The sequence below is a fragment of the Heptranchias perlo genome, chromosome 9, assembly GCF_035084215.1.
Source record: "Heptranchias perlo isolate sHepPer1 chromosome 9, sHepPer1.hap1, whole genome shotgun sequence".
Classification (NCBI taxonomy): domain Eukaryota; kingdom Metazoa; phylum Chordata; class Chondrichthyes; order Hexanchiformes; family Hexanchidae; genus Heptranchias; species Heptranchias perlo.
Window position 1 is genome coordinate 59,672,892 of NC_090333.1, and position 17,331 is coordinate 59,690,222.

A 17,331-nucleotide genomic window follows, 5' to 3' on the forward strand; every position below is an offset into this window, starting at 1 on the left:
AAACATTTTAAAAAATGTCATAATTCTCAAAGAATATACATACCATTGAAAAATAAAAACTATTTAGAAATAGTGGGGAACCAAGGGCCTAATGAGAGTGAGGAACTTAAAGTAATTAATATTAATGAAAAAGAAAAAGCACTGGAGAAATTAACGGAACTAAAAGCAGACAAATCCCCTGGACCTGATGGCCTACATCCTAGGGCTCTAAAAGAGGTGGCTGCAGAGATAGTGGATGGATTGGTTGTGATCTTCCAAAATTCCCTAGTTTCTAGAACGATCCCAGTGGATTGGAAGGTAACAAATGTAACACCACTATTAAAGAAAGAAGGGAGTGAGAAAACAGGGAACTACAGGCTAGTTAGCCTGACATCAGTAGTTGGGAAAATGCTGGAATCCATTATTAAGGACGTGGTAATGGGGCACTTAGAAAATCATAATATGATTAGGCAGAGTCAACATGGTTTTATGAAAGGGAAATTGTATTTGACAAATTTATTCGAGTTTTTTTTGAGGATATAACTAGCAGGGTAGATAATGGCGAACCAGTGGATGTAGTATATATGGATTTTCAAAAGGCATTCGATGAGGTGCCACACAAAAGGCTGTTACACAAGATAAGGGCTCATGGAGTTGAGGGTAATATATTAGCATGGATAGAGGATTGGTTAACAGACAGAAAACAGAAAGTAGGACTAAATAGGTTATTTTCAGTTTGGCAGGCTGTAACTAGTGGGGTGCCGCAAGGATCAGTGCTTGGGCCTCAACTATACAATCTGTATTAATGACTTAGATGAAGGGATCGAGTGTAATGTATCAAAGTTTGCTGACAATACAAAGCTAGGTGGGAAAGTAAGCTGTGAGGAGGACACAGTCTGCAAGGGGATAAAGACAGGTTAAGTGAGTGGGCAAGAAGATGGCAGATGGTGTATAATGTGGGGAAATGTGAGGTTATTCACTTTGGTAGGCAGAATAGAAAAACAGAATACTTTTTAAATGGTGAGAAACTATTAAATGTTGGTGTTCTAAGAGATTTGGCTGTCTTTGTACACAAAACACAAAGTTAACATGTAGGTACAGCAAGCAATTAGGAAGGCAAATGGTATGTTGGCCTTAATTGCAAGGGGGTTGGAATACAAGAATAAGGAAGTCTTGCTGCAGGGCTTTGGTGAGACCACATCTGGAGTACAGTGTACAGTTTTGTTCTCCTTACCTGAGGAAGGATATACTTGCCTTAGAGGCAGTGCAACAAAGGTTCACTAGATTGATTCCTGGGATGAGAGGGTTGTTCTATGAGGAAAGATTGAGTAGAATGGGCCTATACTCTCTGGAGTTTAGAAGGATGAGAGGTGATCTCATTGGAACATAAGATTCTGAGGGGGCTTGACAGGGTAGATGCAGAGAGGCTGTTCCCCCTGGCTGGAGAGTCTACAACTAGGGGGGCATAGTCTCAGGATAAGGGGTCAGCCATTTAGGACTAATATGAGGAGAAATTTCTTTAGTCACAGAGTTGTGAATCTTTGGAATTCCCTGCCCCAGAGGGCTGTGGATGCTCAGTCACTGAGTATATTAAAGGCGGAGATAGATAGATTTTTGGATTCTAGGGGAAATCAAGGGATATGGGGATCGGGCAGGAAAATAGAGTTGAGGTCACGATCTTATTGAATGGTGGAGTAGGCTTGAGGGACCTAATGGCCTACTCCTGCTCCTAAGAGTTGGGCTAAGAGTTGCATCCCAGAAGGTGATTGATTTAGACAGAAAAAAAGCAGCAGACATTGGCAATTTACTTATTTGGAGAGGCATTCTTTACCACCTTTGCCTTGATGTTTAAGCATTTCTTATGTTCTTAAGTCTTGCACTAACAATTATTACTTCCACGGATGTTAGACTAGTTTCAGAGCACGGGTGAAGTCTCATTCCGACATCTGAACACCTCTCAGTACAAGAGCAAGAGGGGGCACGTTATGAAGGTAATTGGAGCAAATCAAGTGAGGAAAGCCTTGGGGGTGGGGGGGAGGAATGGGTTTAGATGCAAATAAATGAGGCTGCAAATGGAACCAATGGGGAGGGCAGAATTTGAAGCAAACAGGAAAGATCACAAGGCAATGGAATATGCAAGAATGAATATTGAGTCAAAATTGTGGTTAGTTCACAATGGATTAAATCCCTTTTAAAATGCTCCCCTTCACTGTGCCAGCTAAGAGTTGTATCCCAGGAGGTGATTGATTTAGACAGAAAAAAAGCAGCAGACATTGGCAATTGACTTATTTGGAAAGGCATTCTTTACCACCTTTGCCTTGATGTTTAAATATAGGCAAGTAATATGCAGGAGAATCACCTGCAATATTTAAACTATGCTCTGTTGAAGGAAATGAATACCAGTGCAAATAAGAAAATGCTCTCACCAATTCAAAAGAAGATATTTGATTGTGCACCATGAAATGTGGCTATACATCAGGCCATTCTCTCGTGGACAAATAAATTGTAGCAGAAACAAATCAGATTACACATACTCTTTGTTGATTCAATGTGCCATTGTGACTGAACAACATTGCACACTCAAACCAATGTTAAGCAATGTAGTCTCCACCAGCAAAATAAAATTCACCTCCAAATGTAGGTCAGACACAAATGTTAAGCAACAAACTCAACTTGTTTTTAAAAATGCCAAAACCAAGGACCCAGACTATTTGTATACAGTATTTAGGGTAAGTGAGAGGTTGTTTGTTTCCTAAATTGCAAGAAAGCAGGATGAAGATAGAGTTGACAGTGAAGGGGATAAAAATAATGAACCTTGTAAAGGAGTACATGGAGATATTCAAAATCTTCCAGAGCTCAAACCAATAAAATGTGCTAAACAAAAATCAAGCCAAACAGGAACATATTTCCAGGTTCTTTCCAACCAAATTTACCACTGATACAATGGTCACTGTCAAACGGTCTGAAAAATGACAGATCAAGAATATTAAGTGTTACCCTGAAAACTGGCTAACCACCAGGTTTTCAATCTTAATGATGTCAAGCCCAGAGCATAGAGGGCACAAGGAAATGCAGCTTGCCGACTGCAATTTTCATAGTTTAAGAAATTTCCCCAAACTGTACCTGAAAACAGAAAGGTAAGGTACTAGCATCAATAGATTTAAAACCTCAATTCTGGTATTATGGACAATTACGGAGAACACAGTGGAACTTAGTAATTCAGGTAGTCAATTGTAAAAACAGTACGTACAATTTACCTTAATATTTAAATATGTGGGTGTAATTTATTAAAAAGCAACTTCATGTGCAATATTTAAATGTAAAGATTATAAATAATTATAGAGAAAGAAGTGGGAACAAGTCAACATAAGGAAATGGCTCAGCCATCCAAAATAAATACATGTGCACCTACGTCACTGCCTCAATAACACAGACAAAGCATGACATGTAGAGGGAAGTGCCAGGAATCGCTTCTTACTTTAAAAGTAAGGTCATAGGTTATCTGTCTTTTTTTTTGGAATTCCACAAATCTTTTTACAAGCCTCCCCATTTCAGTGCAGTTGCATAGCCCAAGGGGAACACATTGCAAGGTGTATGGCTTTTTTGTCAGTACCAGACCATATGGTGTCATTAAACATCCAGCTGGAAAATTAACTTGAAAGGATCATTTCTTAAACCACTCTAGATATTAATTTTCTGATTTTTTTTTCCAGTGCATACTACAGTGTAATAAACAATGAATAAGCATTTGTATAGAAAATCCCCAGACATTATATTAGTCGTTGTTGCAAAAATGAACAAATGTTACCAGTTTCCCATTAATGTGTGATGCCATTTAATAACCAAGCCAAAACCGATATCACAAATCACACCTGCATTCCATAGCATGTTCCATGCTAACCTTTTGTGCTGGAGATATTTATTAAAACATAGCCAATACTCAAAATTAAAATACAAAACGAGATACCATCCAGTCTGCAAAGATAAGGTCACTATATCAATATAAAAAAGCAACCACATTACAAGGAGACCCTCTTAACCTACTTGACCCAGTTTATTCCTGCCAATGAAATGGTTGAGTCCAGGGCTTCATTGCAAAACCTTTTAAATACAGTTTAATAAAAAAGATCCCCTAAATAAAGTGCCAGGGGCATTTAAAGGGACCTAAGTACATTCATTCCTAGCACTTAACATCATAATTTCCTTTTACTTTTAACTAGTAAACACTGAGTTCAAGATGGAAACTAAAATCCACTATGCAGAACAACTGTTACATGCTCAAGTTTACTCTCTTACCTATGAAGTTTTGCTGCATCATAAATTTATGATCTGGACTTCTTACAGAAGATCAAGAAAAGGTCATGCAATCTCAATGTCATGATAAAAGTACCCGAGTTCAGCTCATCTAAAAACGTTGAGTGCGCTTGGAAGGAAACAGCAGCTATGTTAAGATGAATAATGTTCGGGAGTTGGGGGGTGGTGGGCAAGAGGAATTGGGGTTTGGGGTGAAGTGCTCAGGGGATTGGTGTTGGGATTTCTAATGTTTCTCTTTTAGATTAACAACTTGGGTTCAGAAACAATGCAAACTGGTGAAGTTTACAGAGGAAACCAAACTTGGGAGGGATGCTGAATCTGGAGGCACCAGCCAGAGACCTACAAAATGAGTTAGATAAAATATCAAAATGGGTAGAACAATGGTACATAAGATTTAATACAAACAAATGGCATTTGTTACTTGAATGTCAAAGTGGGAAAGGGTGGATTTGAAAGAATTCTAGGGGTATTATTAAACTTAGTGTTTAAAATGTCCAATCACTGCTGAGCAGAGAACAAAGCAAATTGAATGCTGCACTATATAGAAAAGCACAAGTTATTAACTTATCTGCCATTATTAACCATTCTGCACCAGCAATGTCCACAATAAGGTGAATGAACAGTTAATCTAGGATTTTTTTTAAAGTGGTCTTGGCTGAGGGAGGAATGTTGGCCAGGACTGCTTGGTTGAGTAATGATAGCCTCAAAGTCCAACTGAAGCACTCGAACAGGCAGATGGATCTCAGTTCATCATGATGCCTCCAACAATGCAAGACTCTCTCGGTATTGCACTACTACTTAAATAAGAAATGGGCCATGCCCAAAAGTAGCTAGAACCACCAGTTTCCCTATCAAGGCCAACTGTCTGGCTTGTCAGTCTCCCTCCTCCCAAACTGTGCTAGGAAGCCATATAAAGTCTAAAAATATCAGTTTTCGACTGCTGCAAGATTCGTTCTTAGTACTGTCGCATACTTGAACAACTCAAACGAGTTTATGTTAAGAAAGTGGAACACACAAAGAGAAGCAAGTGTTTTTTTACATTAGTACAACCCCTTTCAATTACCTTCACCTTCAAAGACTATGGACTTCCTTATGTGCTTGGCAAATAAAAATAACGTTGGCAAATAAAAAGAGCAATTTACAGCTAAATGCATCACTGCTTTACTTACATAAAAAGTCACAAGCAGCTGTTTCTCTCCCCAGGCATCAAGATAGAATCATAGAATCATAGAAGTTTACAACATGGAAACAGGCCCTTCGGCCCAACATGTCCATGTCGTCCAGTTTATACCACTAAGCTAGTCCCAATTGCCTGCACTTGGCCCATATCCCTCTATACCCATCTTACCCATGTAACTGTCCAAATGATTTTTAAAAGACAAAATTGTACCCGCCTCTACTACTGCCTCTGGCAGCTCGTTCCAGACACTCACCACCCTTTGAGTGAAAAAATTGCCCCTCTGGACCCTTTTGTATCTCTCCCCTCACCTTAAATCTATGCCCCCTCGTTATAGACTCCTCTACCTTTGGGAAAAGATTCTGACTATCGACCTTATCTATGCCCCTCATTATTTTATAGACTTCTATAAGATCACCCCTAAACCTCCTACTCTCCAGGGAAAAAAGTCTCAGTCTATCCAACCTCTCCCTATAAGTCAAACCATCAAGTCCCGGTAGCATCCTAGTAAATCTTTTCTGCACTCTTTCTAGTTTAATAATATCCTTTCTATAATAGGGTGACCAGAACTGTACACAGTATTCCAAGTGTGGCCTAACTAATGTCTTGTACAACTTCAACAAGACATCCCAACTCCTGTATTCAATGTTCTGACCAATGAAACCAAGCATGCTGAATGCCTTCTTCACCACCCTATCCACCTGTGACTCCACTTTCAAGGAGCTATGAACCTGTACTCCTAGATCTCTTTGTTCTATAACTCTCCCCAACGCCCTACCATTAACGGAGTAGGTCCTGGCCCGATTCGATCTACCAAAATGCATCACCTCACATTTATCTAAATTAAACTCCATCTGCCATTCATCGGCCCACTGGCCCAATTTATCAAGATCCCGTTGCAATCCTAGATAACCTTCTTCACTGTCCACAATGCCACCAATCTTGGTGTCATCTGCAAACTTACTAACCATGCCTCCTAAATTCTCATCCAAATCATTAATATAAATAACAAATAACAGCGGACCCAGCACCGATCCCTGAGGCACACCACTGGTTACAGGCCTCCAGTTTGAAAAACAACCCTCTGTCTTCTGTCGTCAAGCCAATTTTGTATCCAATTGGCTACCTCACCTTGGATCCCGTGAGATTTAACCTTATGTAACAACCCTTGTCAAAGGCTTTGCTAAAGTCCATGTAGACCACGTCTACTGCACAGCCCTCATCTATCTTCTTGGTTACCCCTTCAAAAAATTCAATCAAATTCGTGAGACATGATTTTCCTCTCACAAAACCATGCTGACTGTTCCTAATTAGTCCCTGCCTCTCCAAATGCCTGTAGATCCTGTCTCTCAGAATACCCTCTAACAACTTACCCACTACAGATGTCAGGCTCACCGGTCTGTAGTTCCCAGGCTTTTCCCTGCCGCCCTTCTTAAACAAAGGCACAACATTTGCTACCCTCCAATCTTCAGGCACCTCACCTGTAGCTGTCGATGATTCAAATATCTCTGCTAGGGGACCCGCAATTTCCTCCCTAACCTCCCATAACGTCCTGGGATACATTTCATCAGGTCCCGGAGATTTATCTACCTTGATGCGCGTTAAGACTTCCAGCACCTCCCTCTCTGTAATATGTACACTCCTCAAGACATCACTATTTATTTCCCCAAGTTCCCTAACATCCATGCCTTTCTCAACCGTAAATACCGATGTGAAATATTCATTTAGGATCTCACCCATCTCTTGTGGTTCCGCACATAGATGACCTTGTTGATCCTTAAGAGGCCCTACTCTCTCCCTAGTTACTCTTTTGCCCTTTATGTATTTGTAGAAGCTCTTTGGATTCTCCTTTGCCTTATCTGCCAAAGCAATCTCATGTCCCCTTTTTGCCCTCCTGATTTCTCTCTTAACTCTACTCCGGCAATCACTATACTCTTCAAGGGATCCACTTGATCCCAGCTGCCTATGCATGTCATATGCCTCCTTCTTCTTTTTGACTAGGGCCTCAATCTCCTGAGTCATCCAAGGTTCCCTACTTCTACCAGCCTTGCCCGTCACTTTATAAGGAATGTGCTTACCCTGAACCCTGGTTAACACACTTTTGAAAGCCTCCCACTTACCAGACGTCCCTTTGCCTGCCAACAGACTCTCCCAATCAACTTCTGAAAGTTCCTGTCTAATACCATCAAAATTGGCCTTTCCCCAATTTAGAATTTTAACTTTTGGGCCAGACCTATCATTCTCCATAGCTATCTTAAAACTAATGGAATTATGATCATGGTCCCAAAGTGATCCCTCACTAACACTTCTGTCACCTGCCCTTCCTTATTTCCCAAGAGGAGGTCAAGTTTTGCCTCCTCTCTAGTCGGGCCATCCACATACTGAATGAGAAATTCCTCCTGAATACACTCAACAAATTTCTCTCCATCCAAGCCCCTAATGCTATGGCTGTCCCAGTCAATGTTGGGAAAGTTAAAGTCCCCTACTATTACCACCCTATTTTTCTTGCAGCTGTCTGTAATCTCCTTACATATTTGCTCCTCAATTTCCCGTTGACTATTTGGGGGTCTATAGTACAATCCTATCAAAGTGATCGCTCCCTTCTTATTTTTCAGTTCTACCCATATAGACTCAGTGGGCGAACCCTCGGATATATCCCCTCTCACTACTGCCGTGATGTTCTCCCTAATCAAGAACGCAACTCCCCCTCCTCTCTTACCTCCTGCTCTATCTTTCCTATAGCATCTGTACCCTGGAACATTGTCCTGCCAGTCCTGCCCCTCCCTTAGCCATGTTTCAGTAATAGCTATAACATCCCAGTCCCATGTACCCATCCATGCCCTGAGTTCATCTGCCTTGCCCATCAGACTTCTTGCATTGAAATAAATGCAGTTTAATCTAGACTTCCCTTGGTCTTTGCCCTGCTTTCTCAGACCATCTGTCCGGTCATGTTCTGTACACTCTCCATTACTGCCTTTTGTTTCTGTCACCACTTTACTTCCCACTGACTTCCTGCATCGGTTCCCATCCCCCTGCCACATTAGTTTAAACCCTCCCCAACAGCACTAGCAAACACTCCCCCCAGGACATTGGTTCCAGTCCTGCCCAGATGCAGACCGTCCAATTTGTACTGGTCCCACCTCCCCCAGAACCGGTTCCAATGGCCCAGGAATTTGAATCCCTCCCTCTTGCACCATCTCTCAAGCCACGTATTCATCCTAGCTATCCTGTCATTCCTACTCTGACTAGCCCATGGCACTGGTTGCAATCCTGAGATTACTACCTTTGAGGTCCTACTTTTTAGTTTAACTCCTAACTCCCTAACACCTTTTGCAATTTTTCAAATTTACCAGGCTGTTGGTCAACGACTCACTGGTTAGGCAAATTAGTGTAAAAGCTCAACTACAACCAATAATATCGATTTGCTCAGAAAGTCTGCCTTAAACAAAACACCTGACAAACTGAAAATACAATGCCAATGTCCTTTCAGCAGCTTCACTCGAAAGAGAAAACAATCACTAATGCAGGACACCCAAAGAAACATTAATGCCTTTGATATTAAACATTTTAAGATGCATTAAAAAAGGTATAAAAGGTGGCAAGATTTTTTTCTATAAAAATGATAATTTCTGCAAGAACAAACTAATTGGGATTTACTTTCCTCACTCAAAGCAACGTAATTGGTGAAAACCACTCAAGACTGTTACCAAACTTCAATCTCCAACAAGTGCAGAAGGAGAAGACTCCACGGCCATCCAAGGTTTGGTGTGGCCAAGTGCATCAAAAGATCTGGAGAAGCTGAATAGCAATCTTGAACATGATTTAACAGTTGCACAAGAGATACGTTTATCCAGTGCATGGCACCTGCAAAGTTCCTGCTTTAGAGAAAGCAGTACAGCACAAGCCAGCCATTTCAACACCATACATACTATACTTTGGAGTTAGAACAAATCTGCACAAGGATGACCATGAACAACAAATTCCAAACCATCCAAGCCAAACATTTCCAATAAAAGTATAGCTGAAAATTATTCTACACAATATTTTGCTTCAGCATTAGACAGGAATTACATTTGTATCTTGAAGTTGTAACAATCCACAGTAAAAAAAAATCCTTAGCAAGTTTGTAGCAAAATTCAGTGCTTTTCTTGGACTGGTTGCTGTCTTCAGAGCAGTGAGAAAAAGTGCTCTCTCAATCCATAGAACAATACTTTCTGCATTGCTACATAAAATATTTTCAATTACAAGATAAACTCATCACTTACTCCTCCAAGAAGTGCTGCTGTGGACCTATTATCGATCCTGGTCGACATATCCTAATCCATCCTATGGCTTCTGCTGCAGTGAATCTGTAGTGTTTCATTATGTAACAGGCTATTAATGTGCCTGTTCTTCCTAAGCCAGCTGAAATGAAGCAAGATTGGTTATGTGTTTACATAATTACATCAGCTTTTATCGCTCAAATAAATAATTCTACCAACAGTTATTATTTGGGAGAAAAATCTAGAGAGTAAATTAGGATTGATTTAAATCAAATTATACTAAATTTGATTTTGAATTAATGCACCTTATCATGAAACTCAGCTGAGGAGTTAATATAGTTGGCCACATTACAATGTAACACCATCAAGTATGTGTCATGGCTACAGCTCCACCATGTGAGAAACAGCATGCTATTATTAAATGAACAGTATTTTTTGCAAAATTTCTCACAAATGCATAGGAATGTTTTTAAAAAGTACTCTGAAGGTTGGGGAACAACTTAGGAAACTACTTGAATCCTAGGTTGTTTGAGGTTTTGGTATGGCATTGTTTGGAACTAATCATTATGTACTTCCAGGCCATCCAAGGTTTGGTGTGGCCATTTTTACCAACTTGACCAAATATAGTACATCATAAAGCCTTTTACACAATTTTATAAGGCACATAGGTAGTGATCTCAGGATTACGACCAGTGCCACGTGCTAGTGAGTATAGGAACAGGAGAATAGGCAGGATGAATGCGTGGCTGCAGGGATGGTGTAGGAGGGAGGGATTTAGATTCCTGGGACATTGGGACCGGTTCTGGGGAAGGTGGGACCTGTACAAGCGGGACGGGTTACACCCGAGCAGGACTAGGACCAATGTCCTCGCTGGGGTGTTTGCTAGTGCTGTTGGGGAAGGTTTAAATTAGAGTGGCAGGGGGATGGGAACCTGAGCGGGGAGTCAGAAGGGAATAAAGTTGAGAGCAGCAAAAGAGGGGAAGACCCAGGGGAAATCTACAATACAAATAGTACAAACAGTTGTACAAGAGCAAGTGAAAGGGAAAAGCATAGAGCAGCGGAAAGAAAGTGTACTTTAGGCACGACAGATAAAGTAAAAACTAGAAGGCGTAAGGCGATTAACCCAGCATCAAAGCTGAAGGTCAGGCTAGGGTGTGTGGCCCAACTAAGAGTTCTATATACAAATGCACGGAGTATAAGGAATAAATTAAATGAACTACAGGTTCAAATTCAAATTGGAGGGTATGACATGATAGCTATTACTGAGACTTGGCTGCAGGATGGTCAGGATTGGAAACTAAACATACCAGGTTATAAGGTCTACAGGAGAGATAGGGAAAATGGAAGAGGGGGAGGAGTAGCCTTAATGATTAGAGATGAAATCACTTCAATGATAAAGGGGGATATAACGAGAGGTAAGCAGCCAACAGAGACCTTATGGGTTGAATTGAGAAATAGGAAAGGATCTAAGACTATAGTGGGAGTTGTACATAGGAGCCCTGGCAGCAGCTCTGAAGTGCTAGATTGTATAAATGCAGAGATTAGACAAGCGTGTAAGAAAGGCATAGTGGTCTTAATGGGGGACTCTAACCTTCACATAGAATGGGAAAAGCAGACTAGCAACTGTCAGAAAGGTAGTGAATTTCTTGAGTGTGTCCGGGATAGTTTTCTACAGCAGTATGTCCTAGAGGCAACAAGGGGGCAAGCCATACTAGATTTAGTAATGAGTAATGAGCTAGATTTAGTTAACGGCTTAACTGTGCGAGAACATCTATCCAATAATGCTCATAACATGATCGAGTTCAATGTAGTGTTTGAAAGGGGAAAAAGTGAATCAGCTGCTAAGATTCTAGACTTGGGCAAGGCCGACTTCAATGGGATGAGACAGACACTGTCCACAGTAAACTGGACAAATCTGTTAATGGGTAAAACGACTGATGATCAGTGGGAAATGTTAAAAGAAACATTTAACGTGATACAGAATCGGTTTATACCCCTGAGGGGCAAGAACTCTACTTGCCAAAAAAAACAGCCATGGACAACTAAAGAGGTAAGGGACAGTATAAGACACAAGGAAAGGGCATACAAAAAGGCAAAAAATGGCACAGATCCTGGCGAATGGGAAAGATACAAAGATCAACAAAGGGTCACAAAACAGATAGTAAGGGCTACAAAAAGAGAGGATGAAAAGAAACTCGCAAGGGATATCAAAACCAATACGAAGAACTTTTATAGTTATATTAGGAAAAAGAGGGTGGTCAGGAGCAGTGTTGGCCCCTTAAAAACTGAAAGTGGGGATATTGTCATTGACAATGGGGAAATGGCGGACATGTTGAACAATTACTTTGCGTCAGTATTTACAGTCGAAAAAGAGGATAGCATGCCGGAAATCCCAAGAAAACTTATACTGAATCGGGGACAGGGATTCGATAAAATTAACATAAGTAAAGCAACAGTAATGAAGAAAATAAGAGCACTAAAGAGTGACAAATCCCCAGGACCAGATGGTTTCCATCCCAGGGTTTTAAAGGAAGTAGGTGAGCACATTGCGGATGCCCTAACTATAATCTTTCAAAGTTCTCTAGATTCAGAAACTGTCCCTCTAGATTGGAAAATTGCACATATCACTCCGCTTTTTAAGAAAGGAGAGGGAAACCGGGGAATTATAGACCAGTTGGCCTAACATCTGTTGTGGGGAAAATGCTGGAGTCTATAATTAAGGATAGGGTGACTGAACACCTCGAGAATTTTCAGTTAATCAGAGAGAGCCAGCATGGATTTGTGAAAGATAAGTCGTGCCTGACAAACCTGATTACATTTTTTGAAGAAGTGACTAAAGTAGTGGACAGGGGAATGTCAATGGATGTTATTCATATGGACTTCCAGAAGGCATTTGATAAGGTCTCACATAAGAGACTGTTAGCTAAGATAGAAGCCCATGGAATCGAGGGAAAAGTACGAACTTGGTTTGGAAGTTGGCTGAGCAAAAGGCGACAGAGAGTAGGGATAATGGGAAAGTACTCACATTGGCAGGATGTGACAAGTGGAGTCCCGCAGGGATCTGTCTTGGGGCCTCAATTATTCACAATATTTATTAACAACTTAGATGAAGGCATAGAAAGTCTCATATCTAAGTTTGCTGATGACACAAAGATTGGTGGCATTGTAAGCAGTGTAGATGAAAACATAAAATTACAAAGTGATATTGATAGATTAGGTGAATGGGCAAAACTGTGGCAAATGGAATTCAATGTAGACAAATGTGAGGTCATCCACTTTGGATCAAAAAAGGATAGATCAGGGTACTTTCTAAATGGTAAAAAGTTAAAAACTGTGGATGTACAAAGGGACTTAGGGGTTCAGGCACATAGATCATTGAAGTGTCATGAACAGGTGCAGAAAATAATCAAGGCGGCAAATGGAATGTTGGCCTTTATATCTAGAGGACTAGAGTACAAGGGGGCAGAAGTTATGCTGCAGCTATACAAAACCCTGGTTAGACCGCACCTGGAGTACTGTGAGCAGTTCTGGGCACCGCACCTTCGGAAGGACATATTGGCCTTGGAGGGAGTGCAGCGTAGGTTTACTAGAATGATACCCGGACTTCAAGGGTTAAGTTACGAGGAGAGATTACACAAATTGGGCTTGTATTCTCTGGAGTTTCGAAGGTTATGGGGTGATCTGATCGAAGTTTATAAGACATTAAGGGGAACAGATAGGGTGGATAGAGAGAAACTATTTCTGCTGGTTGGGGATTTTAGGAGTAGGGGGCACAGTCTAAAAATTAGAGCCAGACCTTTCAGGAGTGAGATTAAAAAACATTTCTACACACAAAGGGTTGTAGAAGTTTGGAACTCTCTTCCGCAAACGGCAATTGATACTAGCTCAATTGCTAAATTTAAATCTGAGATAGATAGCTTTTTGGCAACCAAAGGTATTAAGGGATATGGGCCAACGGCAGGTATATGGAGTTAGATCACAGATCAGCCATGATCTTATCAAATGGCAGAGCAGGCACGAGGGGCTGAATGGCCTACTCCTGTTCCTATGTTCCTATGTTGCTACAATATTTATTTTAATGTCCGTTTCTCAATTGAAGCTATTACATAGTCACTGTTAGTAACTGGAGCTTAAAATTTCAGTTCAACTACAAAATATTCACTTTTGTTCAAATTTATGACTGTATTTGTTTGCATTACAAGTTTAGCACCTGCACATAGCAGTTCTGGCTTTGCACCAATGCTAAACAAATGCTTGCAATTTCCATGGGTTTCTCGCTCTCCTCTCCTGCCCATAATCTTCTCCCCATTTATGCCATTTCTCCAGAGTTTCTGCCAAAGTTACAGCAGGAGATTGGGGGAGCCATGTGGAAATTCTTCCCCATGTAGTGTAGGCCTGGTGTTAAGACCCAAATAGGGCCCATCAAATCTGCCCCACACTCATGATGGCTGCAGCATCAGGACGAGACACTTCCTTCCTCCTTCCCGCTCACAGCCATGCAATTTCCTGGGAGAGGCAAAAAACCCCAGAGCCAATAAGGAAAAAAATACTCTGGAAAATTCCTCTCTGACCCCTCAGGCGATCAAAACCAGTCCAGAAGATCACATGGACCATGTTAATACTTCAGTGAACAAAAAATAGGAAACAAAAATAAAACTAAGTATTTGAGACAAATAATTTGGGTACTGTGCATTCCACAGAACGTCAGCACCATTTGGAACTATTCAAAACTTCAGTGGATTAGCAAATGGATCTGAAAACCTAATCCACTAGATTTTGGCTTTAATGCAGGTAGTTAATTTTGCAGAATACTTCAAAATGTGATCAGCTGTAAAGAATCATAAATATACTTCAGTTTAATTCTGCTCATTTCAGCTTTTTAATGATTTCTGAAGAATGACTATATCCTCAGAAATAACGACTTGAGTTGCAAGTGAGCAGAATTAAAACAAACACAGCTGATACAGTTATTAACTTAGGAAAGTTGCAGTATCGGCCATCTGTAATATGTATTTGTAGCACAAAGCTGCTTTTACTAGTACATGGAATTTTACCCCTTTGTCGATGACAGCATCCTGTAAAAAAAAATGCAATATCTGCTATTCATATTCAATTTTTGAAGTTTCCAACAAAAATAGTGTATGCCCTCTTTCAGCAACTTAATTGGTCAATAATGATTGTGACCTTTTTGAATTACATTTTTGAACATCCTCAATGGCCAAATGACCATTCTATCATTGGCTGCAGTTAGTTTTGTGACCCAGGTGTTCCCCATTTGATTGACAGGGCTCCAGAAGAATGCAGATAAAGTTAGCTCAAGAAAGAACTTGCATTTAAAAGTAAGCCTTTCACAACCTCAGGTGTCCCAAAGCGCTCTATAGCCAATTAAATTTTTTTTTGAAGTGTAGTCACTGTTGTAATGCAGGGAAAAGGGACAGCCAATTTCCATACAGCAAGGTCCCACAAACAGCAATGAGATAATGACCAGATTATCTGTTTTAGTGACATTGGTTGGGGAATAAATATTGGCCACAATACAGGGAAAACTCTCCCGCTCTTCTTTGAATAGTGCCATGGGATCTTTAAGTCCACCTAAGAGAGCAGATGGGACCTCAGTTTAATGTCTCATCAAAAAGATCACTTCAGTGCAGCACTCCCTTAGTGGCAGCTGTGATAATGCACTTAAATCTCTGGTGGGAACGAACCCATAACCTTCTAACTCAGGAGAGTGCTGAGCCAAGGTTGATACCGGACAAGCTCAATTGGGCATTTGCCTGGTTTGGCTCCTTACAACAGTTTGCCCATTTCAATGATTATTTTCTTTTCAAGGACTGTGAATTGTTTGTGGGAAAAATTAGGCTGACAGAGAAAGCGAAGTGGAGGGGTGGGGGTGGGAAGATAAACAGACAGACACAGAAAGTGAGGTGGAGGAGAAAAAAAGAATGTGAAAATACTAAATACATTTTACAGACTTATTGCATACAACACCAGCTGTCTCACACACCATGTAATGTTTGTCATGGCTATATCAGTCTAAATGATAATTATCCACCAAATTTATTCTAATGCAGACAAATTTAATTTACTTATTCCAATTGGCTGATTGCATCAGGACCAACTCTCAGGTCTGGCCCTCCCAACTCTATTACAAGCTCCAATAACCTTGAAATATTTATCGTAACCTTGGTCCCACAGTTTTTATTGCTCAGCAAAATAATCATCAATATTTTCACTAACCGGAATCACACTATATTGTTCACCACCAAGTGAGGCTGCTTTCTCTTAGCCCGGAGGAGCAGGAAGATGCAAAAGAGCCATTACCGTGCCACCAATGGTGAGAGTGTAATTATAGCAGGTCTCCTCATAAAATGGACATAGGAATTTATGTAAAAGGTAAAAAAGGTAACAAAAGAGTGACAACGGGAAGTAAGGTTTTATAGATAGGAAGAGGATGAAATGCAAGGTTTTTAAGTGAATAGATATGAGATATTAGGTAAGAGATAGATACAACAAAAAAAATTAAAATCCCATTTGTACATGAATAGTCCAATCGTTAAAAAAACTAAAAAGCAGTAGTGAAACCTGTAAATTACAGACACCATAGGGACTGACATCAACCGTCCTTTTTTTGCCGGTGTTCTTATTTGTACTGTATAAATTTTCCCAATAATCTTGAAGAACCAGCTGAGATTATGATAAGCACCTAGTCAGCTGCAACAATGCTAAGAATCTCCCTCCCATGCACCAATTGTTCAGCTCTGTTCACGTAACAGTTTTGCTGTCTAAATTCCCAGTTTCATTTCAAACGGCTCTCACTTGGAGTAGTATAACCTCAGTAATGTCACAGGACAAAAAAAAAAGGGGGAAAAAGTGTGATGACAGGTTGTGCCGGTATATTGAAGCCTCCAAAGGCAAGTCTTAGAACGGATTGAGAACATTTGGGAGGGAAAACACAACAGTCACATTACGTGTAGGAGCGAAACTGCAGTTTTCTGGTTGAGCAGTGAGTCTGCAAGGAAACTGATGGACATGCCTGTGAGTCCGAGCAATCACTCTATAGGGCAGCAGTGAGACCCAGGACAGCCATCCACCTTCACTCCCCAAAACCAAAGCTCCTCAAAGAAGTGGATCCACCATCAGAAGACAAGGGAAAGAAGACGATGGCAGTGTCGGGTGAGAGGAGCTGCCTGCAGCCGCTGAAAGAGTATATGGAGGCGGCACTGGGGCAGGAAAGGACGGCCCCTCCCGCTGCTTGCACTTTCCTTGATTCGGGAGGCTGGTGAGTAGCATTGCCAACTCTGGTTAGAGGCAATCCTGGAGGTTTGACCACATGACATCTGACCTTCTGATGTCTGATCACGAGCCCCCATTCCCTATTTCTCTCCCCGTGCCCCCATTCCCCTGTCTCCCTCCCGAGCCACCAAATCCATCATTCCCAAGCTCCCCCCCACCCCGATTTCAGAATCCCAAGCCCCCCTCCCCCAATTGCTGACACACCAGCCGGACCCAGAACTCTGCGGCGGTGGGGGTGACCTCACCAGGCTGGAGGCAGGAAATTACACTACACAGTGGAGCCCAGTGTAATCAGCACCTGAATGA

At 41.1% G+C, this 17,331-nt stretch overlaps 1 protein-coding gene across 3 annotated transcripts in view; it reads right to left on the bottom strand.

Moving 5' to 3' along the window:
• The window catches only part of cdc14ab (cell division cycle 14Ab), a 128,487-nt gene that overhangs the window by 45,047 nt on the left and 66,109 nt on the right, over positions 1-17,331 (bottom strand). For all 3 annotated transcript variants that reach the window (XM_067990587.1, XM_067990585.1, XM_067990586.1), the window contains one exon: positions 9,736-9,874. In XM_067990587.1, coding sequence (XP_067846688.1) covers positions 9,736-9,874 — 139 coding nt within the window. The remainder of the gene's footprint in view (positions 1-9,735; positions 9,875-17,331) is intronic.